This window comes from Naegleria gruberi (assembly GCF_000004985.1).
Source record: "Naegleria gruberi genomic scaffold NAEGRscaffold_18, whole genome shotgun sequence".
NCBI lineage: Eukaryota > Heterolobosea > Eutetramitea > Acrasida > Naegleriidae > Naegleria > Naegleria gruberi.
Window position 1 is genome coordinate 384,024 of NW_003163309.1, and position 26,093 is coordinate 410,116.

At 33.4% G+C, this 26,093-nt stretch overlaps 8 protein-coding genes and 1 non-coding gene across 9 annotated transcripts; 2 read left to right on the plus strand and 7 right to left on the minus strand.

The window, feature by feature from the left end:
* Positions 1-75: 75 nt before the first annotated feature.
* Positions 76-1,395, minus strand: NAEGRDRAFT_66484 (uncharacterized protein; the record flags this gene model as incomplete). Its single annotated transcript, XM_002678405.1, has 1 exon — positions 76-1,395. The coding sequence occupies one exon, from the start codon at positions 1,393-1,395 to the stop codon at positions 76-78; it is 1,320 nt and encodes a 439-aa protein (XP_002678451.1).
* A 300-nt stretch (positions 1,396-1,695) lies between these two features.
* NAEGRDRAFT_79410 (aaa ATPase family protein) lies at positions 1,696-3,163 on the minus strand. Its single transcript, XM_002678406.1, has one exon. It carries the CDS (start codon positions 3,148-3,150, stop codon positions 1,714-1,716), a length of 1,437 nt encoding a protein of 478 aa, XP_002678452.1. The 5' UTR covers positions 3,151-3,163; the 3' UTR covers positions 1,696-1,713.
* A 1,485-nt stretch (positions 3,164-4,648) lies between these two features.
* Positions 4,649-6,869, minus strand: NAEGRDRAFT_66486 (uncharacterized protein; the record flags this gene model as incomplete). The annotated part of the gene is made up of 3 exons (XM_002678407.1): positions 4,649-5,058; positions 5,109-6,121; positions 6,163-6,869. 3 exons carry the CDS (start codon positions 6,867-6,869, stop codon positions 4,649-4,651), a joined length of 2,130 nt encoding a protein of 709 aa, XP_002678453.1.
* Positions 6,870-8,034: 1,165 nt separating this feature from the next.
* NAEGRDRAFT_48376 (leucine rich repeat protein-like protein) lies at positions 8,035-9,324 on the minus strand (the record flags this gene model as incomplete). Its single annotated transcript, XM_002678408.1, has 1 exon — positions 8,035-9,324. The coding sequence occupies one exon, from the start codon at positions 9,322-9,324 to the stop codon at positions 8,035-8,037; it is 1,290 nt and encodes a 429-aa protein (XP_002678454.1).
* Positions 9,325-9,736: 412 nt separating this feature from the next.
* On the plus strand, positions 9,737-12,381 carry NAEGRDRAFT_79411 (pleckstrin homology domain-containing protein; the record flags this gene model as incomplete). The annotated part of the gene is made up of 4 exons (XM_002678311.1): positions 9,737-9,962; positions 10,103-10,413; positions 10,461-10,719; positions 10,763-12,381. 4 exons carry the CDS (start codon positions 9,737-9,739, stop codon positions 12,307-12,309), a joined length of 2,343 nt encoding a protein of 780 aa, XP_002678357.1. The 3' UTR covers positions 12,310-12,381.
* Positions 12,382-13,553: 1,172 nt separating this feature from the next.
* Positions 13,554-14,639, plus strand: NAEGRDRAFT_48378 (uncharacterized protein; the record flags this gene model as incomplete). The annotated part of the gene is made up of 2 exons (XM_002678312.1): positions 13,554-13,767; positions 13,825-14,639. 2 exons carry the CDS (start codon positions 13,554-13,556, stop codon positions 14,637-14,639), a joined length of 1,029 nt encoding a protein of 342 aa, XP_002678358.1.
* Positions 14,640-14,723: 84 nt separating this feature from the next.
* Positions 14,724-15,860, minus strand: NAEGRDRAFT_66490 (uncharacterized protein; the record flags this gene model as incomplete). The annotated part of the gene is made up of 1 exon (XM_002678409.1): positions 14,724-15,860. One exon carries the CDS (start codon positions 15,858-15,860, stop codon positions 14,724-14,726), a length of 1,137 nt encoding a protein of 378 aa, XP_002678455.1.
* Positions 15,861-16,018: 158 nt separating this feature from the next.
* Positions 16,019-25,868, minus strand: NAEGRDRAFT_48380 (uncharacterized protein; the record flags this gene model as incomplete). The annotated part of the gene is made up of 7 exons (XM_002678410.1): positions 16,019-18,176; positions 18,359-18,851; positions 19,767-20,428; positions 20,761-21,392; positions 21,639-22,515; positions 23,194-25,621; positions 25,679-25,868. 7 exons carry the CDS (start codon positions 25,866-25,868, stop codon positions 16,019-16,021), a joined length of 7,440 nt encoding a protein of 2,479 aa, XP_002678456.1.
* NAEGRDRAFT_t260 lies at positions 19,212-19,284 on the minus strand. The gene has a single exon. It is a non-coding gene; the product is annotated as a tRNA-Ala (tRNA).
* Positions 25,869-26,093: the final 225 nt, after the last annotated feature.

The window sequence follows — 26,093 nt, forward strand, 5'->3', positions numbered from 1 at the left end:
ATTGTAATGATTGAAAGAAGTATGAAGGAGGAATTCCATAAATCCAACACTTTTTATTCCATTCTTTCCATTCTTTTACAAATCAGCTGATTCAACATCAATATGTGGAGTCAATTCATATCTATAGACCTTATTGTTGGAACTTGTTACGAGATATGGGAAACCATAACCACTTGAAATGCGAGAGGGAGATGTTTTGATGATCTTACCAGTGGAAATATCGTATTGAATATAAATGCTGTTTTCTGCTGAATATTCCATTGATAGAATGGTCTTGGAGTCAATTTGGGCAATTACGAGGGCAGAAGTGTCAGTTGACCAAATCAAGTTTGGTTCGTTTGGCAATGGCTTTAAGGAATTTTTATCAAATCTGGATTTGACTGCAATAATCTTTTCTGAGCCTCCAAAACCTGAAGTTATTTCACACTTGACAATTGACGTAATTTCCAAAATATTTCCAGTTTGATTGGCAGTAGCAATTGGATAAGAACAAGCTGAATTAGAATCAACATGTGGCATATGTCTAGTACTCATCACTTCAAGTCTTGTTTCAATTTGGTTTTCAATATTAAGGAAAGATACAGAAATAGAAGTATCGTTTGCTAAAGTAACCGAAACCCATCCATTCACACCACTCACATATGCGATATTATCAATATCATGTGGGAATTTGAATGAAGATATGATCCGACCATCGTTTACACGAATTTTGTGCAAAATGTTGTAATCAGCTGCATAAATGACATCATCCTTGCTATTTGCAGAGTTGACCAAAATCATTTCACTTCCAGTAACGTTTGCAGTCCACTTCAATTGGAGAGTAGTGGCATCTAAACCAAGAATGGAAGGAGGAGAAGTTCCAATAATGTAAAAATTTTGAGTTTCAGCTAAAACTGAAGTATAAATGTTTGTTCTTTCAAAATGCGAAACTTGGCCGATTCTATTGGAAAGGTCAACTCTGACAATTAAGGAATCGTCACCACTCAAAAGAATGGTAGCGAAATAATTTCCCTTACTATCAAGACGAGCACTTGAAATACCAACAAAACCATCATACTTTTCAAAATTTGGAATTGTGACATGAATGAAATTGGACTTGCCACTTGTCATGTCAATTTCAAGCAAAGTAAATGGTTTAAAGGAATATTGAGTGTATGATTTTCCACGTACTGTATCAAAAACTGTTTCTTCAACACCATTAGTGCCATCATTAGGAAATGGCACTTTAATATTCCATGGAGCATGTTGTTTGTTGAATAAGATTCTGCTAGATCTATACGAATCATAACCTCCCTGGACGAATTGACCATTCACATGCACGTTAATACAGAGGAGTACTACCATCAACAAGAAGGCCATTGCCAACTTGTTTAAATTGTTTCTAACAATTTGCATTTTTTTTTTTGATTGTGAAATTCGACACAAGATTACGCTTCGATTTAAACTGTGTGGAATATGCAACGGAGATGAAAAAGGCAATTTATTTGAAATAATCAAATAGCGTTTTGAAATTGTAGAAATTTGTGCGTCCTTTTTTGAGAATAACAGGGAGTTTAAACTCCCTTTGATTTGCATTATGTTTACAATTCTCTCCCGTACTAATTGCCCATAAGGAAAGAAGCGAAAGAATCCAAAGCGCACAACTGAAAAACCTTGATGTTGAGTTGTTTTTGAAAACTAAATGTTGTGATTGTTATTGTATAATATATTAGTTTATTGTTCATCTGAAGAATCGTCATTCTTTTCACCTGAATTCAAAACTACAGCATCGCTTTCTACCTTAATATCCTTTTCAGAGACGAATCTGTCAATATCCTCGAATGCAGATTTAATGCCACTGACTTCATCCATTAAGAATCTGCACAAGTGATTGGTAATTTCTCTGAGGGAGAGTTTGTGATTGCTTGCCTTTTCAGTGTACAATTCTTGAATGGTTATTTCTTTGGAATTTTCTGGATAAATTGGAGTTTCAAATAATTCAAACACTCTCTTCTTGATACTTTCCTTATCATTCAAATTGAAATGCCAAATTCCATTCATTCTACTCAAAAAGGCCTTATTCAACTTGATATCTTCTGTGTTATTGGCAGAGAAGAATCGAATAACACCATCAGAAGGTTCAACACCATCAATTGAATTCAAAATATTTGACATTTCATTGGCAGTACATGAATCCAAGTATCTGTCAAAATCTTCAATCAAAACCACATAGTATTGATTTTGTTTTGGATTAACAACTGTTTCACATTCATCATAACATTCCTCATCACAATCAGAACATTCAAATTCCTTCTTCTCTTCAGCAGCTTGTTTGAAAATAATCTTGGAAGGTGTCAGAATTGTCTTGACAGCATCAGAATCCTTAATATGTTGACAATCTTTCAAATTGGCAGTGTAAATATCCAAATTATACTTGGTTGCAATGGCACGAGCAAATGATGATTTTCCTGTACCTGGAGGACCATGTACGAAATAGTTCAATGAACAGCTCTTACCAACCTTGTGCAACTTGTCAATTTTTTGATGAATAATATTGAAATCTCTTTCAAACATGTCAAACTTGTCATCAATACCATAAACATGGGACTGTTCCAATTCAATATATTGATACTTTCTCATCCAATATTCTTCCTTGACATTGTAGGCATATAAATTTCTTCCAGGTTTTGGACTTCTTGCATTATTGACATACCACTCTACCAAATTTTGAACTCTTCTTGTAGGATAAACAATTAGAATGCTTTCTGGATAGATGGCCCTTGTTGTTGATCCATTTTCAGCTGGTCTTTCGATTTCTCTACTCGGAACATAATACACAGCAAGTGAATGTTTCACTCCAGCTTTTGGTCGATTGATCTTTGCAAAATTCTCATCAGAATAAGATTTACAATCAATAACCATGGATTCATTGAATTCCAATAAAGTTTCCTCACCTTCCTTTGCAACCAAATGTCTACCCTGCTCATCAACCATCAACATTCTTAATTGATTCTGAAAAGTGGTGTAGAATCGTTGTTGGAAACACCAACATTGACTATCATTATCATAGCCGGCAATAACATGAGGAGAAGGATACTTTTCCAATAGGAATTTATAATCAACAAAGGTAGAATCAATCTTTGTTATGAGAGTGGTCGAAGAAGAGGCCATTATATGATTGTTTTGTTTTTCTTTTTGATGGTATTTCTTGATAATTTACGAGCTATTTATTTTTAGCATTCAGTTCAAAATATTGAATCTTCATAGTAATTGAACCTGACAGTTCCATGTTGAACCATATGGTTACAAATTCTTAGAAATCGTTGACTTAAAAAAGAGGGTTATCACTTAACTATTGCATGAATAAAGGACAACAAACACTTTGGAGGTTGAATCTGATGATTCAATTGTGAAAAGAAAAGTACAAGATAAGGAAGGAATAACCAGATCTTGCCTTGCGATTCAACACTAAATTTGCCAACCACTCTCAAAATATCGTACAAAAACAAAAAGAGTAAAAGACTACAGCACCACAGGTTCCCAAGTTGTCTCCAACCTCAGTACTGATGTGGCTCGACGATGCTTAACTTCTCAAATCGGACGGGATGAGGTGCATTCATCGTGATATGGCCGTAGCCATCCATAACCTCAAAAATATTCTGATGAACAAGCACTGTGATCCTGAGGTAAGTCCATGAAAATGTTGCAAGTTTGAATATATAGTTTCTCCTTTCAATCCATTCTGTTGATTACTCCTTAATCAAAATCCTTAATCAAAATCTGTAATTAGCAATCAACTCAGTCAATTAGAATCACTTCCGAGCTAAATAAATGGAAGAATCAACCTAGCAAAAAACACAAAAGTGCTCCATTCACTTTCCGACTTGATGAAAAAACGTCCTCGTCCTTCTTCCGTGAGCGCGTTCTAACGTTTTTCAACAACTTGGTGAGCTGCTACAACTACGCACGTTCTTTTTCGTCATGGTGAAAATCCGAACAATAGAAAAAGACCGTTGGAGTTTTATCTTCAACATAAATATTGGTGAGACTGCATGAAGGAACAAAAACACAATCAAAAAAAAAAGACTCAACAACTAATTGTTCTATTGAAGAACTAACAACAACAAGATATCTTGATATCAAAAGAAAACATTAGAAAATAAGAATGAACGCTGTTATTATTCCATCAAATACTTCTGCTACTCATAAGAAGATGCATGCCAAGAAACATTCACCCCTATCAGAGAGAAGAACCTTCTCAAGTGAATTAACTGTCAATTTGACTTCAGATAGAACTGCAATTGCTAATACTGCCAATCCAAAGAAGATCTATCATATGTCTCAATATTATACCAGAGACGAAATTGAAGAAATTTATTTCGAATGGTTGGCCACTACTGAGTATATTAAGCTCTATGAAGATTAATTCCTACAAATGAAGATTATTCGAAATAATCACTTGTCATTTAAGGAATTGAAAAGAATTGGTTGTGTTTGTTAACATCAAGAAAATGAAACGTATTCAATGCATGAAATTATCAAAAAACACTTGTAAATAGTAAACTGCTAATTTAACTTTAAAAATTGATTCCAATTCTTGTTACTTTTGCCTAAAATACGTGTAATTTAAAGTATACTTTCCAAATTAAATTATGAGCAAAGCCTCAATTCAAAAGGCTAGGGTTCTAATGACACTATCTTTATGTTTTGGAGTGTTCTTCCTCAAAAAGTAGTCCTTATCTTGAAAGTATGTTTTAACAATTTTTGCCTTTTGCTTTAAATGAACAAGCTGTGGAGTAGCATTATTCTCTGAAGGAATAAATAAAAGATCGAGTAAACTAAAAGCATCCATTCTCTTATCCATAGACTTGACCAGTATCTTTTTTTTGATAATGGAAAGAATGATACTTTCATCATTTGAAAGGTCCACATCTTCCAAATAACCTTCAACAGTCTCTTCATCTTCTAAAAATTCCAACCTCTCCTCATGAATAATTTCTAACAGAACCATTCCCAATGAATAAATATCGCTCTTTGGGGAAATTAAATTTTTCTCAACTCTCTCAGGAGATCTGTATCCTGCAACATTAAGGGATGTGTAAAATAGGTTGAGTAGTTTGTAAACTTACCTTCTGAAAAATTCTTTGATGTCAGTGGATTCAAGTTCTTATCTACACATATTCCATCTTCAAGAGAAAATTTCGTTGCTATTTCAAAATCTATCAAAAACCAATGCTTATCATACAACACAATATTTTCTGGTTTGATATCATTATGTGTAATTTGGTGTTTTTGTAAGAAACAGAGCTGAACAAGCAAATCAATGAAAAAAGCCATAATATTAATCTTCTTTCCCTTATTAAAGAACCTAGTCATACATTTACCAGCTAATGAAAGTGAAAAATTCCCATCAATCATTGGAGCATACAGAGTTAGGAAGTTATATCTTATAGAATCCTCATTAATGTTAATATTTGGTTGGTATTTAATAAAATACTCAACGCCATTAATTTTCCCCTTTTTGAGAGTTGAGCGGGTTTGGATTGGGTCAAAATTTTTGTCGTATTCTATCAATTGATTGTCTGCATCTAATTTAGGAAATGAAATTTCATTCTTTTGGTTGGATGACATCATACTTATTTGGCGTTGTGTAGTTAAATATTCGGTAACCTCTTCATTATTTGGATAAATGAGAGCTGTCATAATTCTAGCAATGAGATGAATTCGATCCATAACAACTTCGTGCTTATAGGATCCAATGAATGAAAGAGTAAAATTTGAAAGAGTTATGGATTTACCATTCAAGCTGATTGATGAGCAGTGCAAAGAATACAAATGAGATGCCTGTCTGTCTGTTGTGATACCTAGAACTAATACTTGATTGTGCCATTCCTCAATATCTTTCTTGATAAGCTGCCTCATGGCATGAGAGAGGGCAATCTTCATCTGAGAAATGAGAGCTATAAAGTCCTTGTGGCTGGTGTGACTTTGATAAATATCCGGCGAATCTTCTCTGATAACCCTAATGCATTTGTAACTATTTTTAAAAGTAACAATGGTAATATCGTCAGGTCTAAAGTCGGGAATGCTGGCCTGAAGATTGCCATCCAAACTGCCAACAAAATCTTGAATGCTAGAATTTCTGAACACCTCGAGATTAGTATTTAAAATCAAGTAACTTACGATCCTCCTGAACAGCCAGAAAAAATAGAGGTAAATCCCATTATTGGAGCAAAATATAATCTGGTAAGTTCCATTTCACTCTCCTCCATTGAATTACGAAATGGAGGGATTATTGAGCTGAATATTAAATTGTCTATTGTTTTCAATCGAAGATTATAGGATGACACATTATTGGTTGCATCAATTTGATATTCTATATTTTCGTATTTCTTGTCCAATTTTAGCCCTTCTTTCCTTAACTCATAAATTAGGGTCGAAATATCAGGATTTTGAAGATATCCAAGCAATAATGCTTGAATATTTTCTATTGTTTTCTTTTTTTCTTCGAATAAAGGATTAGTTTGACTGTTGTTCAATGTGATACCAAAGCCATACAAGGTATATTTGAATATGTTTGCCAGCTTGCTATTGTTGATTGAAAAATGAGCAGGAAATTGAACTTTTTTGATATCCTCCAAGTTTGCAATGTTATGGTTATTTACAATATCGTTAAGTTTCCTTTTGGACGGTCTTTTCAAAGTCTTTTCGTTAATATTGTAAAATTTGGAAACAATATTAAGGGAGACAGCCATTTGCACATTCTCTATGACTTTTTTCTTACAATATTCTTTTTGTTTGTTAGACTTTTCTGAAGTTTCATTGGAATGTCGGTCATTGATTTTCTTTCGTTTGTTCTCTGCAATTAAGGTGGAAGCTTTTCTTTTCATTTTTTTTGAAAATAATGGCGCCAAAAAGGCTGAGTTGCTGTCCACGTTCTTCTTTTCTTCATCATGTAAGGCAAAAGTATCTCGTTCTAAATTTCTAATGTGATCGATATCATCTGTTTGTGGTTGGTTTTTGTTCTTCTTTTTGGTATTCGATTGTTGGGATGATGCAATTAATTGGAAGAATGGACTCTTTCTTAGTTTTGGTTTGAATTTTTACACTTGGAGGGTAGAAAGCAAGAATTAGAGCATCATCATTTCAAATGACTTCAGCTTGTAAAGATTTAAATTTACCAAATGATGCCTTTCCCTGCTTCCTCACCATCCTGCAAATATTGGTTTAAGCTTGAATTACTAAGTAACTCATCTAGAAAATCAGCTGAATGTTTTGCATATCATCATTGATGAATATTTTGATGAATACTAGATGTGAAGTAATAAGAAGAACAGTGCTGTTAGATAACATCCAGGGGATGTATTCATTATTGTATTGATGAAGATTAACCATGTGGATGATGAATCGTTATTGTTAGGAAGTATGCAAAAATTCAACTTTCCAATCTCGTAGTTTTAAACAACTCTAAAAACATTAAATTCCCACATCAGGATGGTACGATAACATACCTTCTCCTGTTGTTGAAATTGAGCAAGTTATAAAGATGTGGTGAAATAATATTCGCACCACATTCTCCAACTCTACTCAAAGGAAAGTTTTGAGACTTCTTGGATGATGATATTGATCATTTAGAACAAGTATTATAATACATGATGTTCTTGTTGCTCTAGTTGCATCATTAAAGATGAAAATATTAATATTAATAAATTGATGAAATTATTCTTGAATTAAAACGCTCGGATACACATCATTGGTATATTGATGATTGTTAACATATGATGAAGATTTTAATCCATGAATTCAACAAAGGTTTTCATCAGTTAATAATTTGCCTTTTAAAATTCGTAATTCATGATGGAATACAACAAAAACATCTTCCATACATTCCAACTATCCTATCATGTTGTGTATTAAATGTTTTTTCCCAAAATGAAGACTTGCTTTTGAATGGTGATGAGTAAATTTTTTTAATATTAAATACGTAAAAATATTATTGTAAAAATTATTAAATATTAAATTAATTTTACAAAATAAAACTATATTAGATTAATTTTACTTCTTTTTTTGTCTTCTTAACGCTAAAGTTACTTTAACTGTTAAAAAAGCATTATCAATTTCCAATGAAATTAATTCAGGTAATTCACCAATTGCAATTGCTCCTTTCATACTCAAATAATTACTCATCAAATTGACACTTGTCAATTGTTTCATTCTTTCACTAATTAACAAAACTCCTTCATCATCAATTTCATTAAATTTTGCATCTAAATGAACTAATTGATCTAGTTCACAAATCCATTCCACACATTTCGAATTTAGCCTATTAAATCCAATGGAAAGAGAAGTGAGAGTTTTTAAATTACTGATTGATCTGATTCCTGCAACAGTTATATGATTTTCAGTGATATCCAAATCAGTTAAATGTTTCATATTCAGACTAATCAATAGAGCTCCTTTGTCACCGATTTGATTGTAATTGAGATTCAATCTGGTCAATTTAACCAATTCACAAAGATGTTGAACTCCCTCTTGTCCAATAGAATTTTTTTTGATATTCAATTCTGTCAAATTTTTCAATTTTCCAATTGATCTAGCTCCATCTGTCGTTATCGAATTATTCTCAACATTTAATCGTGTCAATTGTTGCATTTCACCAATTACTGATGCTCCTATCATTCCAATTTCATTATTTCCAATATCTAGAGTATGTAAATGTTTCAATTCCTTAATTGGTAAAATTAATGAAATCATATTTCTTTGAATATACAATTCTTCCAAATTTATCATTTCTCCAATAAAGTTAACTGCGTTATATCTGATAGTATTATTCTCAATCTTGAGAAGTTTCAAACGTGGAGCGAGTGGCCTTAATGTATCAAAGAGTAATTCCCCAAAAATGATATTTTCACTTAAAAAAAGTTTCGTCAAGTTTTTCATCTTTTCAATGGTTCGCCAAAATTCCAATAAAGTGTCGAAAACAATTCGGACACTTCTAATAGATTCTAAGAACTGGCTACTGGCAAGTAATTTAACATTTTTTGCACTGATCACCTTTTTAAATTCAATATCAAGTTTCGAATAATTTCGAATGACATTAAACCACTGTTTAGAAACCAAAGCACAATGATTCAAAACAAAATATGGACGAAGAAAAGAAAATATTTCATAGCAAATATCATCCAGAAATATTTCTATTATTTGGTTTGAACTTTCGTAAACTTTCCAATAGTTAATTTTCATAGCCATACCTTTACGTTCCACAATTTCCGATTCCTTTTCATATTCCACTTGATCTGCACTATCTAACTGACCAACAACATTTCCTTCCAGATCTCTATGCATTTTTTAAATCAATTAATTTTAATTATTATTACTAAATTTCAAAATTTTTCTCTTTCTCATTGTGAATTTTGCAATTCAAAATTTTTTTACAAAGATGCAATATTTAAATATTGTAAAGTGAAAGGAAATTGTATTGGAACAAGACGAGAGCTTTCTATTGTCTGTAATGGATAGATCGGGTAATGTCTTTCTACATTGCATTTTTAACCATGTTTACTGCCCATCAAATCATAAAATCAATCTTCACGCTATGACAACTGACAATCTTCGATTTTCTATCATCAAGAAAAAAAATTGCTCTTCTTCAACAATAACATCTTTGCACCACCCGAATAGCTTTCTACCGGTGATCAAACTTTCAACTCAACCGATTTACCACTAAATTCTATTCGAAACTTTAAACTATTCGAAAATGGTCAAGGAAGGATATTTATACAAACAAGAAAAAAGTGCTTTACGTAAAACACCTCACTGGCAAAAGTATTACTGTATATTAACAGCCGATCGTTTGGATCTATACGAAAAGGAAGGAACGAAAGGTGTGAAATTTACCCTCAAAATTAAAGATAAATATGTTTCGGAAGGATGTGATAATTTTTGTAGAAAAGTAGATACTTTCAAGATTGAAGAATCAACCAGTATGTTGTTCATGTTGTTTTTCATCATGATTTTAATCAATTTTATTATATTTGTTAATATTACTATTGTAATATTGTTATTTGTGCTTTTTATGGAATATTTAATATATTTAATATATTGTAAAATGTGAAATTAATAGAAAAGGTACATTATTTTAATTGTGGTTCACCTGCAGAATGTAAAGCTTGGATGAATATGTTGGCAATTCATGGAGCTAATCCAATTCAACCAACCTATCAATCAAAGGAACATTTATTCAGTACTGATTTGAATGATTTATTGGAATTTGATGATTGGTTGAAGGAAGTTAAGAAGGATTTGCCAAAATCATCTCCTACTATTATTCATTCTGGATTGACATTTATTTATGATAAGAAGGAAAAGCAATTTGTTCCAAGATTATTCCTCTTTTTGGAAAATGGTATAATTTGCTATTTTAGTAAGGATTCCGTAAGTATCTTGTTGATTTCTAATCTATTAATGTGCATTTTGATTAGAAAAAACAAATAGCTCAATTCCCAACTCATGAATCCCAAATGAATATTTTCACACAAGCTCCAAGTGTATTGGGTCAACCAGTTTCAGTTTCTCAAAAATCCGAAACTTCTGCTGAAGGTCATTTGGATGTTACCTTACTATCACCAATCACATCTATCATTTCTGTAAAACACTTTGAAAAGATGCTTCTTTCTACAACTTATTCTGAAACTGCTTGTGATGTAATCTCCAAGTATAGATTCAATTTTATTACAAATTGTAAGTGACCTATTCATTATAATGATATTGACCTATTTTAAAGATGATGAAACCATCATGATGATGGCTAAGGAAAAGGGAGAAATCTTAAAGTTTATTGAATGTTTCCAAAAGAGTGGCGCCAAAGTTAAAATTACAATCAGACACATCAATGAAGATATTGATAAGGGAGATTTCACTCGTGATAGTCCACTCTTAGCTGATGTCAAGGATAGCACCAAAGTTTCATTGGGAAAGGGTAAAATTACTGAATCATTCAATGCCATGAATAAGATTGAAGTTACTGTTGAACAAGATGAAATTGTTGACATTATTGAAAATCACAAACATTTGGGAATTACCTTGATTAGAAAGACTGATAATACTCTTGCTCAAGGTTTGGTTCCTTCTGGAAGTGTAAAGGAATTGAGAAAGAAGGAAATTCCAAAGAATCTCACTGATGGACAAAAGAAAAAGACTGCCTCCAATCGTAGACTTCCAGATCGTAATACTAAGAATATTAGTGATAATCTTGCACTTGTTGAAATGCAACACGAATGGAATGAAAGCGTCATTGATAGAAAGGGACCAAAATCCAAGCCTCCAGAAATGCCACCTTACGAGCTCACTAAGGAAGACAAGAGTATCTCTATACCTCCATCTCCTCCTCGTCGTTTCACTCCAGAAATTGAATCTGCATTCAAGAAGGTTACAACCCCAGAAGTCCCATCTCGCTCAGTACCTTCACAAGATAGCAAGCCATCCTTTGCTTCTAAGCAACCACCGCCATCACTCCCTTCAGATAATACTCCATCAAGCACAGGTACTGGACCAAAGCTTCCACCTGGAGCTTTCAATCCATTGGCTGGTAGAGGATTTGCTCTTCCAGGTTTGAAGACTGGAACTACTCCATCTACACCTCTCTCAGATTCTGGTATTTCACCATCTATTGGTTCCTCTTCAACACCAACATCTTCTCAGGAAGATAAATCCATTGATAACTTTGAAGGTTTGAGAAAGGAAAATGCTAGCTTGAAGAAACAAATCGAAACTGAAAAGGAAAACTCTGAATATTTGGAAACTCAATTAGGTCAATTGAGAGGAGAAATCTCAACTCTCAAACAAAGAAATCAAGTTTTGGAAAAGGAAAATAATGAAAATTCCACCAAATTGAAAACCTTGCAAGGATCGACTCAATCCAACGATCAAGTACAAAAGATCAATTCCCTCCTCGATACCATTAACAAGATGAAAGACGAACACGAAAAACAAATGGAAAATCTCAAAAGGGAACACTTGGAGGAATTAGATAGAACTATTAGAAAGACCAAATTAGAAGTTGAAACTGAATCAAAGAAACAAGAATCAGCTCCTGAGGTTCCAAAGAAACCACCTCGTCCAGGTGCATTCGGAGCAAGTTTGACTCCAGTGAGTCCAGGAGGTTCCTCTTCATCTCTAGATGATCTCAAACGTGAACTCGAACAAGAACGATCCAAGAGAATGGAAGAAACCAAGGAATTGAAGGAACAATTGAGATCCATGTCTAAGAAATTGGAATTTGAAAGGGAACAACTTCGTCCACTCATGGAATGGGTTCAAACTAAAAAGTAAATTATTCCTTTCTCCAAAATGTAATAATAATAAATTGAGTTGATTAATTCTACGAATGAATTTAATCTGTAATCCTTATATAATACTATTGCTACCGTATCATATGTTGTCTATTGAGATTATGTCTGCACATTAGAAATAATGCCAACATGATGCAAAGGTCATTCGATCGATATTTGATCTTTTTCCTGATAGACCTTTCAGTTATCTTTCCATTTTCAATCAATAAATTCATGTCAATAATTTTCCTTAAATATGAAATCCCCACAGCCATCAAAAACGACAATACTGACAATGTCACTGAATACCCAATAAAATAATAGACATTATTCCATTCCTTCCTCCATCCAAAAACATCTTTAAATCTCGAACTCACATCACACTTATTAGGAAATGGTTCAATTACCCTAATCAGACATGAATTTGATCCACTCACAAAATAAAATCTATTTCTATAACCCAACTCTTCAAAGCCACTTCTTCCAATTGCCGAATTCGCCAACAATTCACTAACACTATTCAAAACAAATAGAAAAGCCATCAATGAAAATGCAAACACAGCCATCACTGTTCCAATCTGTATCAAAATACTAACAATCTCAAACTGTTGATCCGACATGGTGAAGAATATTTTCCTCCTCTCTCTAATTAATTTCCTTTTAAAATTTGATTCTTTGGGAGGCGTTAGGTGTTGTGAATTATCTTCATCCTCATCATCCTCATCATCCTCATCATTCATCACATTATCATCATCATTTAAATAATATTTTAATTTCCAAAATTCATCGGAAGATGATTTTGCATGCCAAGCTTTGTTGATCAGTGAAAGAGATAAATTATGAGAAAAATCGTGGAAGTTTACAAATTGCCACACCACTGACCATTCATCTTGATTCAAAACTCGTTGTTGATTGCTTGTTTCCATTTTTTTTTAATTATTTAAATAGTAGTTAAATAGTTAAATACTCAAGTTTACAACAAATATCAAATGATTATTTCCACACATTTTCGGTGGACACACCATGTATATTATGAGGAAAAACACTTTGAAATAACAGTTAAGCATGTTGCTTCTTTTGCGTACAATATATAACTCCTAGCACAATCCAAAATATCCGCCTCCATTTTCACTCAAATTCCACTCAATGGTTGCGTGCGACTTCCTCGGTTGCACTTTTAACTATTTTAAATATCTCCCAATCTGTTGCATCTTTGAATTCCACAATATTGAAATAATCAAACAAATGTCTCAACAACAATTACCTGCTGTTCAAACCGTTGCACTTCTCAATGCTCCAAATCAAGATTTGGTGATTGAAACTCAATTGAAATTGCCACCAATTGGGGAGAATGATGTTTTGGTTAGAAATTTGTATGCTGGTGTAAATCCGTTGGATGTTGCCTTTAGAAGAACTGGAATGTATATTTCCTCATATCCTGCAATTCTTGGAGTTGACTGTAAGTTGTAAACTTTACAATATTTCAATAATTTCAATTTGAATCAATATTGTGCAGTTAGTGGAATTGTTGCTGGTGTTGGATCCAAAGTTACTCAATTTAAAATTGGTGATTCAGTTAGTGGATGCACTTTTGGTGATTTCAGAGGAACTTATGCTCAATATATTGTTGCACCAGAATCAATGACCTTTCTCAATCCAAGCAAGTTACCACACGAGTTGACTGCATCTGTTGGTGTTACCTTCTTGACTGCTTATCAAATTCTTTTGAAATATTTACCAAATGATGTGGAAAATGTTAAAGAACACAAAGGTTCTTTGAAAGGAAAGAAGATTCTCTTGATTGGTGGAAGTGGAGGTGTTGGTTTGTGTGCAATTCTTCTTGCCAAGCACTATTTCCAAGCTACTGAAATTGTTTCCATTTCCTCCAATAGAAATATTGAATTTCTTACCAAATTAGGAGTTGACCGTGTTTTGGATTATAGCAAGGGAAAGGATCATTTAATCAATGAATTAGAAACTTTGAAAGATCACTTTGATCTCGTTGCTGATCTCATTGGTGGCTATCATGAATACTATCATGTTGAAATTTTAAAGAAAGATCAAGAATCTCAATTTGTTTCCATCATTCCACACAATGCCAAGCAAAACAGTGGAAAAGTATTTGGATGTGAGAGAACATTCACATTGATTGCGAGTGGTTCTAGAATCCAATATGAGAATATCTTGAATTTCCTTGCTGAGAATGAAAATGTCTGGAAACAAATTCCACTTCATGTTTTCAAATTGGAAAATGTAATGCAAGCTCATGATTTGAGTGAGAGTAAGAGAACTGTTGGAAAGATTATTCTCGAAATTCCTCAAACTTTGTAAATTATCCAAATTGAGAGAAGTTCAATAACAAATGTCAAATATAGTAATAAACGAAACAATTTATTTTTTACAATTTGTAAAGTGTTATAATTGTGAATTATCGTGTGTATGAAATATTACATCTGGAAAAGATGAAGAATTTTCAAGAGCTTTCTTCAAATTCATATCTGGAAAATGTTTGAAATTTCCAAAATTGAAAATCATTGAAAGATTATAAAAATCATTTCTACAAAAAGCAAACCATTCTTGCTCCAATTCTTGGATTTCCATTTTCTTTTCGTTTTTCAATACTTTGGAAAGTAATTTTTCTGCAAACTTGATGGAATAGTGAGATGGCCTTCTATTGTCAATTTCACATTTCATGCCAGCCTTGTAAATTGGTTGTTGAGCTGATGGAATTGAAGAGAAATGATTGGCATTTAGATCATATGGATAAGTAGCTTTGTAAATAATTTCCCTGTCAAATGTAATTGTCATGACACCACAATTTTCATCCTTATTGAGATATTCAGAATATTCCAAGAAATGACCATCGTAATCAAATCTTTGAATGAAATTAGATTTGGTTATATCTAATTGATAAGTTGAATATTGGCCTTCCATTCCATCTAGCTCACTTCTTTCGAATTTAGTTATTCTATAGGTTGGAATTTCACCATTTCCAACCAGCTCACAAACTCTAAATTTCAACACTTCTCGAAAGAATTCCAAATTATCAGATCCAGGAACTACTGAATAATATTGGAAATGACCAGAAATTCCCAAATATTCCATCATTATATCCCAAGAAGCTCTATCACTATACGAAAGCTGGCTAATTCCAACAATTTCATTAATTTCAGCAATCTTTCTTCTATTTTCTTGAAGAGAATGATATGGACGCCCAAAATTATCACCCAAAAGACTCAACATCAATTCACTTTCATTTTTTTCATTAACTTTTTGAATGGTCAACTTGAGTGAATGAATATTTACGGCATGTGGTTGAATATCATCCATTGGCTGATTAGAAATCAATTCAAAGAGACATTTATGCCCATCTCTCATATTGGATTCGTAATAATAACGAAAATCGCCTCCTTTGAACTTGTCATAGTTGCCACCACTCATAACTTTCATGCCAACTGCTCCTAAAATAAAATCACCTCCAAAGATGTGTTTTGGAAAGAGGAGAGGTACTTGGTTGAGTGGTGTAAGTGGTGTGGAATGTTGGTTGCCCATTTTTATTTTGAAGAGTTTGTTATTTACCCTATACGAAAGGTTTGGATTTTAGCCGAAACTGTTTCAGGATAATTGGAACCATTCGAAAGTTACATCAGTCAAGAGTAAGCAGTGTCAAGTAACACTTGTTTTTTACGCGTGTTTATTGATAGTTGTGATTAAGCAATCAATAGTATGGAAAGTAAAATTGCAATCAAAGAAAGTGAAGTTCCAATTCTATTCGAAACATTTCTTTGATTTCCAGCAATCAACTTATTCATACTACTCACTTCAGAAACCTGATTAATATCCAACGATATTTTCCCAACAGCTCTCAAAGTATCTGGACGATTCAAATCCTTCATTGAACCCAAATCGAAAATCGAATAAATTGGAATTCCTTTCGAATTTAAACTTCTGCTATCAATATAATCTCCATTAATTTCAGAATACAAACTCAATGTAATGGTCAACAGCTTATCATTCAAAAAATCCAAAGTTTGTTTTGGGATGAGTGTGAAATTTGTTGTCATTACTCCGCACACATCATCCGAACCAATGACAATTTCAGTTGAGTTGAAATAGAGATTGAAAGCTTGAGGTGGAATTCCAGTAAATTGGCACGATTGACCAAAGGTTGAATCTCTACATTGGCATTGATTGTAATCAACGCATTTTCCATGTCCACCACAAACTCTGTTCAAATCTTTTGAGGAAATTGAGTCACATGTTGTTTCAGAACAATCGCTTCCTGTCCAATTATTTTGACATTGACAGGTAGAGGACATGGTGCATTTACCATGAGAAGAACAAACATTTGGAGCATTGAATGGAATTCCATTACAATAAATCATTTCTCCTTCACATCCTGAAAAATCTGAGCTACTGAACTTTCCTTCTGGACATTTGGAGCAATTCTTCCAATCTTCATTGAGAAATTCACCTAAATCACATGTGGTTTCTAGTTTTCTTATTTGAGTTGTGAAATGTCCGTTTATCTGATCTAAAAAGTAAATTTCATTATATCCTTTTATGGAACCCCGAAGCTCAGGTGTATGGAAATTTGTTAAAGTTCCAACAATGCCACTTGGAGTATATCCAGGATCGAAATCACCATAGACAGTTTGTAAAAGTCCGGTCTTTTTCGAAACCTTTCGAATTCTATTGTCTTCTGAAAATATAATATCTCCATAAGGAAGAACTACAACTGAAATTGGAGAGATTGCTGCATTGGTTGCCTTAATTCCATCATGTCCATAATCGGTAGCATCTTTGGAACCTGCAACTATGGTGACTAAACCATTTGAACTAATCTTTTTGATTATACGATTCTTGTAATCAGAAACGTAAAAGTCATTTTGTGGACTAATTGTAAATGTTGAACCAGATCCAAGTTGTGTCTGATTGGCAGAGATATTAGATGAGAAAATATCAGAACCACCTCCTGCAACCAATCTAATTCGTCCACTTTCGAATGTGAAAATATATGATTGAGCTGAAGCAGACATTAAGAAATAAACTTGACCATTATATGGAGAAACCATCAGTCCAGATCCCTGACAAACACAAGTTTCCAATTGCAAATCTCCATCCTTAGGAATGCAATGTTGTCCATTTCCAGCGAAAATTGAAATTTCCTTCGTTTGAGTATTCATTTTGTAAAGCAGTGAATCAGTTGTGAAATAGACAGCTGGTTCAGCATTTGAAGCTGCAAAATTGTAATAATTAATTGCCTTGTCTCCAGTGAAAAAAGTCTCAACAATTGGAAGAGAATTCACGTCAGCAGATTGAGCAGTTTTTCGGTAGAAATTAATAGAATTGAAATACCATTCATTCGAATCAGATTTGTAAACTGCTTTGACAGATCGACTGCTATCAATTTTAGAATAAGCAGCTGGAATACCATCAATGTAATATCCCTTTGATCCAGCAATTGTTTCAATCTTCCAGTCATTTCTATTAGCAGAGGCCGAGTTTACAATTTTTGCAATTCTTCCTTGTTTTTCTGAGATATACAATTCATTGGTAATTGGAGATAATTCAATGTGATAAGGAGAAAGGAACAGCTTGTTAGTGTTCATGCCTTGATCTGGTCGAGGTGATGTATAAATACTTTGAATTCCAGCAGTATTAGAGGTGATATTACTCATTGCTCTAATATATCCACTTTGGTCAACCTTCATTAGAAAAGTTTGAGAGCCAAAGAAGATTTCCCCAGTCTTGTAATTGATAGTAAAAGTTCCTAAAGAACCAGATACAGATGTGGCCAGAGCGTTATCTTGTGGAAATCCCTCAAAACCATTTCCCAAGACATTGACCAGTGAGCCATCTTTAATTCTGAAGAGAGTGTCATGGTAAGCTTCATAGAAATAAATAGTTTCATTATAGACAGAACACGCAGAAATGTCTCTGAATGCAAGGTTTTGTAAATTGGTAACAGGTCCCTCAAAATTGAAATATTGTCTTTTATAGAAATTTCCAAAATTAGTATCTAAATATTAAATATAGAAATAACTTACTTGCCACCACCTGCAACAGTATTAATAATCCTATCTCTAACCCTCTTTATCTTTCTCGATTCTGCAATAATCAAATCACCATTCGCTAGATCAATATCTAAATACCAAGGATTTTCAAGTTTTGCTTGATTTGCAGGAATATAATTACCATCAAGATAACCACCTCCAGCAAAGAGTGTTTTAGTTTTGGTTGATGCACTGTATTTGTAGACCAAACCTTGAGAAATATAGTAAATGTCAGATGTCTCTCCATCAACTGTGAAATCCATTGTTTGGAAAATGGATTCGTTTGGAACTGCATCTGTTATTTGACCAGAAGTTAGATTTAATAGTTTAATGGAGACATAGGTTGTTACAGTTTCGGTTGTAAAGTAAACTAAAGTTTCGTCCTTTGGGTGAAACATAAACTTTTGAGGAAGGATGACATTATACATGAAAGGAACACTTTCATCAGTTGAGCCAACAATTGTGGAAAGCTTTCGTGTAATACTTGCTGTTGAAATATGCAGAATCAAGAGCAGTAGGATAATGGTTGTAGATACGAAAGGTTTAGCTTGCATTTTTTTTGAACTGGCTTCGGCATTTCAAAGAGATCTTGCCTTTCTTAAAAGAAAAGTTTCCAGGTGGTGAATGTTGCGGGATCTATTGGAACGTTTCCTAAACCATCCTGTAAACTAGAATCAGAACTTTTCAGAAGTTAATACTTTACAATCTAAATTCTTCCCTCCAAAATATTGTACAGAGATGTTGTAACCAAAGAATAGATTGCAAATCAGAATGTCTTATTTGGAAGAACCTTGAGATGATTAAATAATAATTGTTTTTCGCATTGAAAGCAAAATGAGGACAAAAGTGGAGTCATAGGGAATCGAACCCTAGACCTTCTGCATGCAAAGCAGACGCTCTACCAACTGAGCTATAACCCCTTCTTGTTCTAATATTAAACTTAGACATTGTATCTGTAATTACTGTCGTTAAGGCTTTGGTTTTTGAAAGCAAGAAAAAGAGCTCTAGAATAGAGAATACTTGTTCTTGCATGACGAAAAAGAGAATAGAAAATCAAAGCATCCATCATTGATCAACGAATCCTCCACAAATCAAAATGTAAATAATCTTTGAATAATACAATTTTTATCTCAATCCCAAAGGATATATTGTAATCAACTGTTCTTACATTGTTCTTGTTGTTAAATTTGTTTCTAGTATTGTTTGGTGAAAATCTTCTTTTCCTTTGAAAAAGGATGAATGAGCTCTTCTGGGCAATGTTATGAATCAAATCAGATAGTAAAGAATCCATTTTCGCCTTCTTCAATGTTCAACTTTTTCTTTTTCTTTCGAAAAACAAACTCTCCATCAAACTTCCAAACCTTTGAATAATCTTTCCATGAATTGAGTGGCATTATCTCACTCAGAATATTAGAAATGAATTTTTCACAATCCTTTCTAGAGACACGATCAAAGAGAAGCCATCTCTCAAGAAGTTCTGTTGAATTTTTGAGCGAAGTATTCATTCCTTTAACAAGAGTCAAGCCATTCTTTCTACTATTGAAATCGTTAAGAGTTTTGTACAAGGTAACGATGCAAGTATATTCAATTGATCTGTCCTCTTCTTCAAATCTTGAATAGTTGATTTGGAATAGAAACCATTTTGGAGTTCTTTTCGAAAACCAATAGCCACAGTAATTATCAAAAACAGTGTTATTTGCAGGAACTTGCTCATCAGTTGTAAAGTAGTCCAGTTTCATACTTGATTTCTTGTTGTAGTCAATAATAAACACTTGATTGACTAGAGATGATCTTTGATAATTCTCCTCTCCTAAAGTTACAATATTCAAACTATCCAAAGGTGAATAGTCATCATTATCCCAACTACCTCTATCCATTGGAACTAGCTCTCCCTCAATATATCTTACAGGTCCACATTTCCTTTGCAAACTCCAAGCTTGCAACTTTTCTCTACCATACAATTCAATAGCTTTGCAATTATTCAGGTCAGTTTTGAAATTAGCACCAATTCCATTCAAAATAGGATCCCAGTATTCAAAGTTTGTTCTCAAAGCTTGATTCCAACTTTGACAAACATGATACGGAGGATGAATCAGCAAGTCAATTCCGGTCAAATATTCACAAATATGTGAAATAAATGGTGCCAATTTCGCACCAAGTTGTTTTGTAAAAGTGGTGGAAAAACTTGTCTGACTATTCTCAAGCAAAACCTGTATCAGTTGTTCTGCAAGCTCATTGAATTGATTAATACTGTCATCTGTTGATTGTCTTATCAATTCTATAATATTATCAGCTCTAACTATTAATTGTTCATCAGAAGATTTTTCGGAATGAGTCTTTCTCTTCTTTGATTCAGTATCTTCATTGAGTGAGTTGTTGTTGTTCCGTTTATTCACCATTTTTTTGTTAATTTTCCATTCTTGGGTTTATACTTGAATGCCTCGAAATCAATTTTGGTTCTTGGCATGTTATCTGATAGAGGGACTTGCAGCTTGACTGGAATGTTGGGTACTTTTTTAGGTACGATATTTGGTTGCTGTTGTCGTGAAGCAAACTCATGATTCGAGGACCTTATTGAATTGTTTGAAGTGTTTGATATGTTGGCATAGTTCATTACTGGCATACTTGGTTGAAAGTAAGGTTGTTCTTGATATTGAATTGGTGCATTTCGTGATGTTGTCAGGAATGGCTCAAACTGTTGTTGCTGATGCTGTGTCCTGTAATTCAAAGGGGGTGCTACATTATTATTTGCAAAGCTATTGAATGGACTATTCATCATAGATTCCACTCTGAAAGCTTGTCTCAGTGGTGTGAAAGTTTCTCTAGGAGGCTCCTCTTGTATCATTCTCCCCCTTTGACCAAATAATGGAGACGGTGGTATTCTTCTATAAGATTCTTGCACATTTGGAATTTCATTTACAATCTTTGATTTCTTAAATGGTTGAAAAATTGGTTCTTGGTTAAAATTGTCTTGTTGTGTCAAAGAAAAGAGTCTCTTCTGGTTTATCGACAATTCATCAGGAGGCCTCTCAAAAGAGAAAGGGATGGGTTCATTAACGAAAGAATAACTTAGATCTTGTTGTGTAATGAATGAATTAGTAAACGTAGATGGATTATCTTGACTAACATCCATCACATTATCTGCCCTATAATGTTCATCCTCTGCTTCCGCTATGTGATTTCTCTCCTCAAATCCATCAAATATTTCGAATAGAACGTTGTACAATAATTTCTAATATATGTAAATGTTAAATGAGATTATTAAATAACATACCAAGCCAGTCTCTGTGAAATACCTTCCTAGATGTTGTGAAAATTCTTCATATGATTTCATTTGGCATATTTCCTTGATGGAGTAGTTCTGTACTATTGCTTGTGCCGAAAAGAAATTAACACAAGGGAATTTTGAAAGAAATGCCTCTTGAGGATTCTCCTTTTCTCTTATCCAAATAATGTCATGATTTAGAGCTTTGGATTGGGCCATTACTTCCACACATATCGAATTGATAATCTCAGCACTTTGATCCATGTTGTAGCTGTATCTTAAATTCACTTCTATTTGTAAAGATTTAGTAAAGCAGAGGAGAGAGCTAGAAACAAAGGATAAAGAATCAATAGATATAGTTCCTGCTGAGCTGCTTTCAATAATTACCCAACAGTAGGAAAATTGCAATGCCAGAGAAAGAATTCTATTGAATAAATCAGTAATTTCCTCTCTGTATGTATCAAGATTGTTGAATTTGTACAGAATGATACAATGCCTTTCATTAATTATTATATCTGCTGGAGAAAACAATGTAGAATTCCTCTCCACAACATTAATCGAGAATCGTGATTCAAGCTCAGAAAGTAATTCGTTATTTTGAATACACTTCTCTGTAACAATGATTCTGCTAGATGCTGAGTTTTCTGATTTTGATTTAAAACAGTACAGTCTCTCTAGATGGTCCAGTTCTTTGTCTTGTAGTATTGAAAAGCTCTTTTGCTTTTGTAAAATTTGATCAATAATTTTAGAATTCACAACTAATTCCTTCTCTTTTTTCAGTTTATACTTCAAATTCTTGACCCAAGATTGATTTAGCATGTCCAGTGATGTTTGTGTTTCTTCTCTTTCTAATCTAGACGATATAGCGAAATATCTCACCATATTTCTGCAAACTAGAGAATATAAAACATCATTATAATCTCCTGGTTCAATTTGGATCAATATATCTATTCCACTGAAAGCGTTCATATCTGAAATGTTAGCAATGTTGGAAAATGTTGTTAGATAAATATGAGGCTCTGGTTTTAAAACTCCTTCTGATAGTTTCATTTCAGTTCCAATATTTAAGCTCTTCAATTTTAGATTATTTTCAACACTGAAGAGAGTAAATATGTTGTGTCCTTCCTCAAAAAAATTGGCAATATCTGAAAGAACCTTGTTATGCTTGGATAGAATAATTATTTTGGATTTTTCATCATAAAGCTCTTTGGCATGAGCCACTACTGTTTGTGCTTTGGTTTTATCCTCTATCTCATTGGTTAACTTAACCATTTGGAATGATATTTCTGAAATAGCGCCATCTAAAAGTGTTCGATAGGTGTCTGTTTCTTTAATTTTATCCAAATAAGCTTTTCCTACAGCAATTCCACCGTCCAAAGTTGCTTCAAAAAGGTACTTGAGTGTATGAAGACAAACAAGCTTTTTAAATGTGGTCCTTGTCTCGATAATTCTCTTTGCATCGTTTGAAGATAGAACTACCTTCAAGTTAGTGGCATATTCTTCTACAATCCGTTTTAAGAAGCTGTAATACTATTAGTATTCATTAATGTCGAAAGAAACTTACTCTGATTGAATACTCAAGAATTTGATGGACTCAAAACTATATCCCTTCACTCCTGAAATAGAGGACAATGTGAATTCTCCAACTTTGATAATATTCTCCAAAAACTTTGATGCTTTTCCTGATACAGGCACACTAATCTTTGCAGACAGTTGTGGTGATACATCCATTAGTATTTGCTTTGACATTGTCGAGTCAAGCAGATGGGAAAGTTGTTGTATGTCTCTCGAAGGTATGCACGACATGATGATGGTTTGTATATTCTTCTTTGAAATGGAATACATTCCCTCTACAAATTTTGAAATTGGAATGAATTGATCTTGCTCAATTAAAACATGCTCCTTGTAAACTATTAGGCAACATTTTGAAAGTAATGCCTCCATCCTTTGAATAAAGCTCTCTGCAATACTTCTAGAAATGAAAAGAACCTTACATTTTTGTGAAATACTTGTAATCTTGGTTGTAAAATTATCCTTTGTTACCATGGATAAACTCTTTGAGTGATTAAAAAGAAAGGATTTGATAAATCTATAGTCTTTCTCTAATCTTGTTTCATCACCGTCTATGTGAATGAACATGGAGTTTGAGCTACAGTTCTTCAACTTTTGGAGAAGTAGAATACTCTCTACCATTCTCAATTCCTCATCTTGTAGAACTACCAAAGAGTTTTGAACAAGAATGCTCCTTACCATTTGAGAGTGTCTTGGCGAGATCTTTACATCTTCTGGAATGAATAACGCCTCTTCCTCATTAGGTTCCTTCTCTTGGAGTGAGGTGGTGGGAATAGGAGCAAGAGAAGGTTTTTTGAATGTAAGGAAGGCATCTAGATTATCCTCTAAAAACTCATTAAAAACTATCTTCTCTTGTACCTGTATTGGTGATAAATTTGGCGAATCTTGCTCAATAATAATATTGGTTTCATCCTCTTCATCCTCTTTCTCCATGTCAGTTATTGATGTCGAGTTATAATTTTCAAATTCTCCAATATCTACTAGAGTTTCCATAAGTGATTCATACTTGTAGAGTGCGCCTTTTCCATCATCTTGATAATGGCTAACTGTTTCAGAGTAGGTAGATGATTGTTGGAATAAATCTTGTAGAAAAAACATATCCTCTGTGGTGAATTCCCTTTCCATCTCCTCTATTTCACTCAACTTGTTAAATATCTTCTCTGAGAATATTCTACTCCTCGAGTTGGGAGTCATATTGTTTGGAATTTTGAGCACTATCTCTAGTTCCTTATGATCATTGAATAATTCCTTAACAAATGATTCACTAACACTATTTTCCATTAAACTCAACCCTGAGGCTAGAGATTTGCCATCCAACAATTCAGCTTCCTTTCTAGATAAATAGATAGAATCTGATAGCCATAAATTTTGTAGAGTAATTTCAATATTTGATGTCAATTTGGGTTTTACAATTTCCTCGATTGGTATTAGTTTGATTGGTACCGGCCTTGCATCTAGAAGAGGACAAGGAATTGTTCTAATATCATCTGAGTTGATAATTGAATCACTTGAAAATATAGCACTCCTTTCTTCCTGTATTTCCTGTTCAAGATGATTCAAGCACCAGTATTCCTGGATAGTTTTTGCGCTATTGGCAATTTCAGAAATTGAATTTTTGGATAATTCTTGAAATGATGCATAGAATTCATCCAAAATGTTCAAATTGTACCTGTGTTCAATTTCAAGAATTGTATTTTGACAAACATCTTCCATCGTATCGTGCTCAAATATGTCATTATTGTTGTTGTTAGTGGACCTGGTTCCAGCTTTGGACATCTCCCTAGACAAGTACTCATTCAAATAGGCTTTAGAAAACTCCAAAAACTTGATGTTCACTTCAAAATTGTACCTATTTGAGCAGTTTGATTCGTTGATTATTTCCTCTCCTATAAGTATTGAATCGCTTTCCTCTAATAATTCTTCGAATTGATAACAAACAGGAATCATCTTAATTTCATCAAATGTTTCTTCCTTTTCAAAAACTCGTTGATTAGAATGTAAACCATCTAGCCAATCATTTGAATAGTCTGTAGGGAGTGAATCCATAGCAACCCACTCGGAAAGCACTCGTTCATCAATTAAATTTTCCACAGCCTTACTCTCAGGTTTACAATTAAATTTTGTTTTTTCCAGTAGTGTGGAAAATACAATAGAAGGATTGTAAAAAGGTTGACAAATCTCTTCCGAAACCAATAGATGACAATCTAATATTTGTTCCTTGCTCTCTGACAAGTCATAATAATCAAGATAGTCTGAATATGCTTCTCCACTCCTTGTTATCGGCAATCTGTCTGTATTGAGAATAGATTCCACTTCATTCATCTCTTCCTCCTCAAGTAAATCCGTACAGATCATGTCCTCGTATGATTTTAATTGTTGAACACTTTCAATAGGATCCTGACAAGGACATGAATATTTATCTATTCGAAAAGCAGTATTACATTGTTAGATTATTAATATTAAATTCATTCACTTACCGTTCATCATTAATTCTCTAGCCTCAACAAGTAAAATCTGATCGTATTCCTTGATGTTTGTTGGAAACTTTTTCAAAGGCTTGTCATCTTGAAGTGAGCAGGGAAGTTTAACTTGACAAATTCTCTCCAATCTGAGTTTAATCCTCTCAGTATGCATGGAATGATAGTCCTTGCAACTATGCTCAAACATTGTTACGTAGTTGAGTAGTCAATCAGTAGTTTTGATGATGGCAATTTTTTTAGTGGTAATCACAATTTAAGGCTTTGAAATTTTGGAGGGAAAGTTGTTAATGTTCACTCCACAATGTAATCAGTCACTCAAGAATCACCTTGATATTGTTATTAGAGTATTGCTGTATAAATTCACTCATTATCATTGTATTAATATTATGATAGGAGAGATATTTCAAGGTCA

What these genes read in the sequence shown, in the direction of transcription:
- NAEGRDRAFT_79410 (XM_002678406.1), bottom strand. Translation starts at nt 3,150, where the DNA reads ATGGCCTCTTCTTCGACCACTCTCATAACAAAGATTGATTCTACCTTT.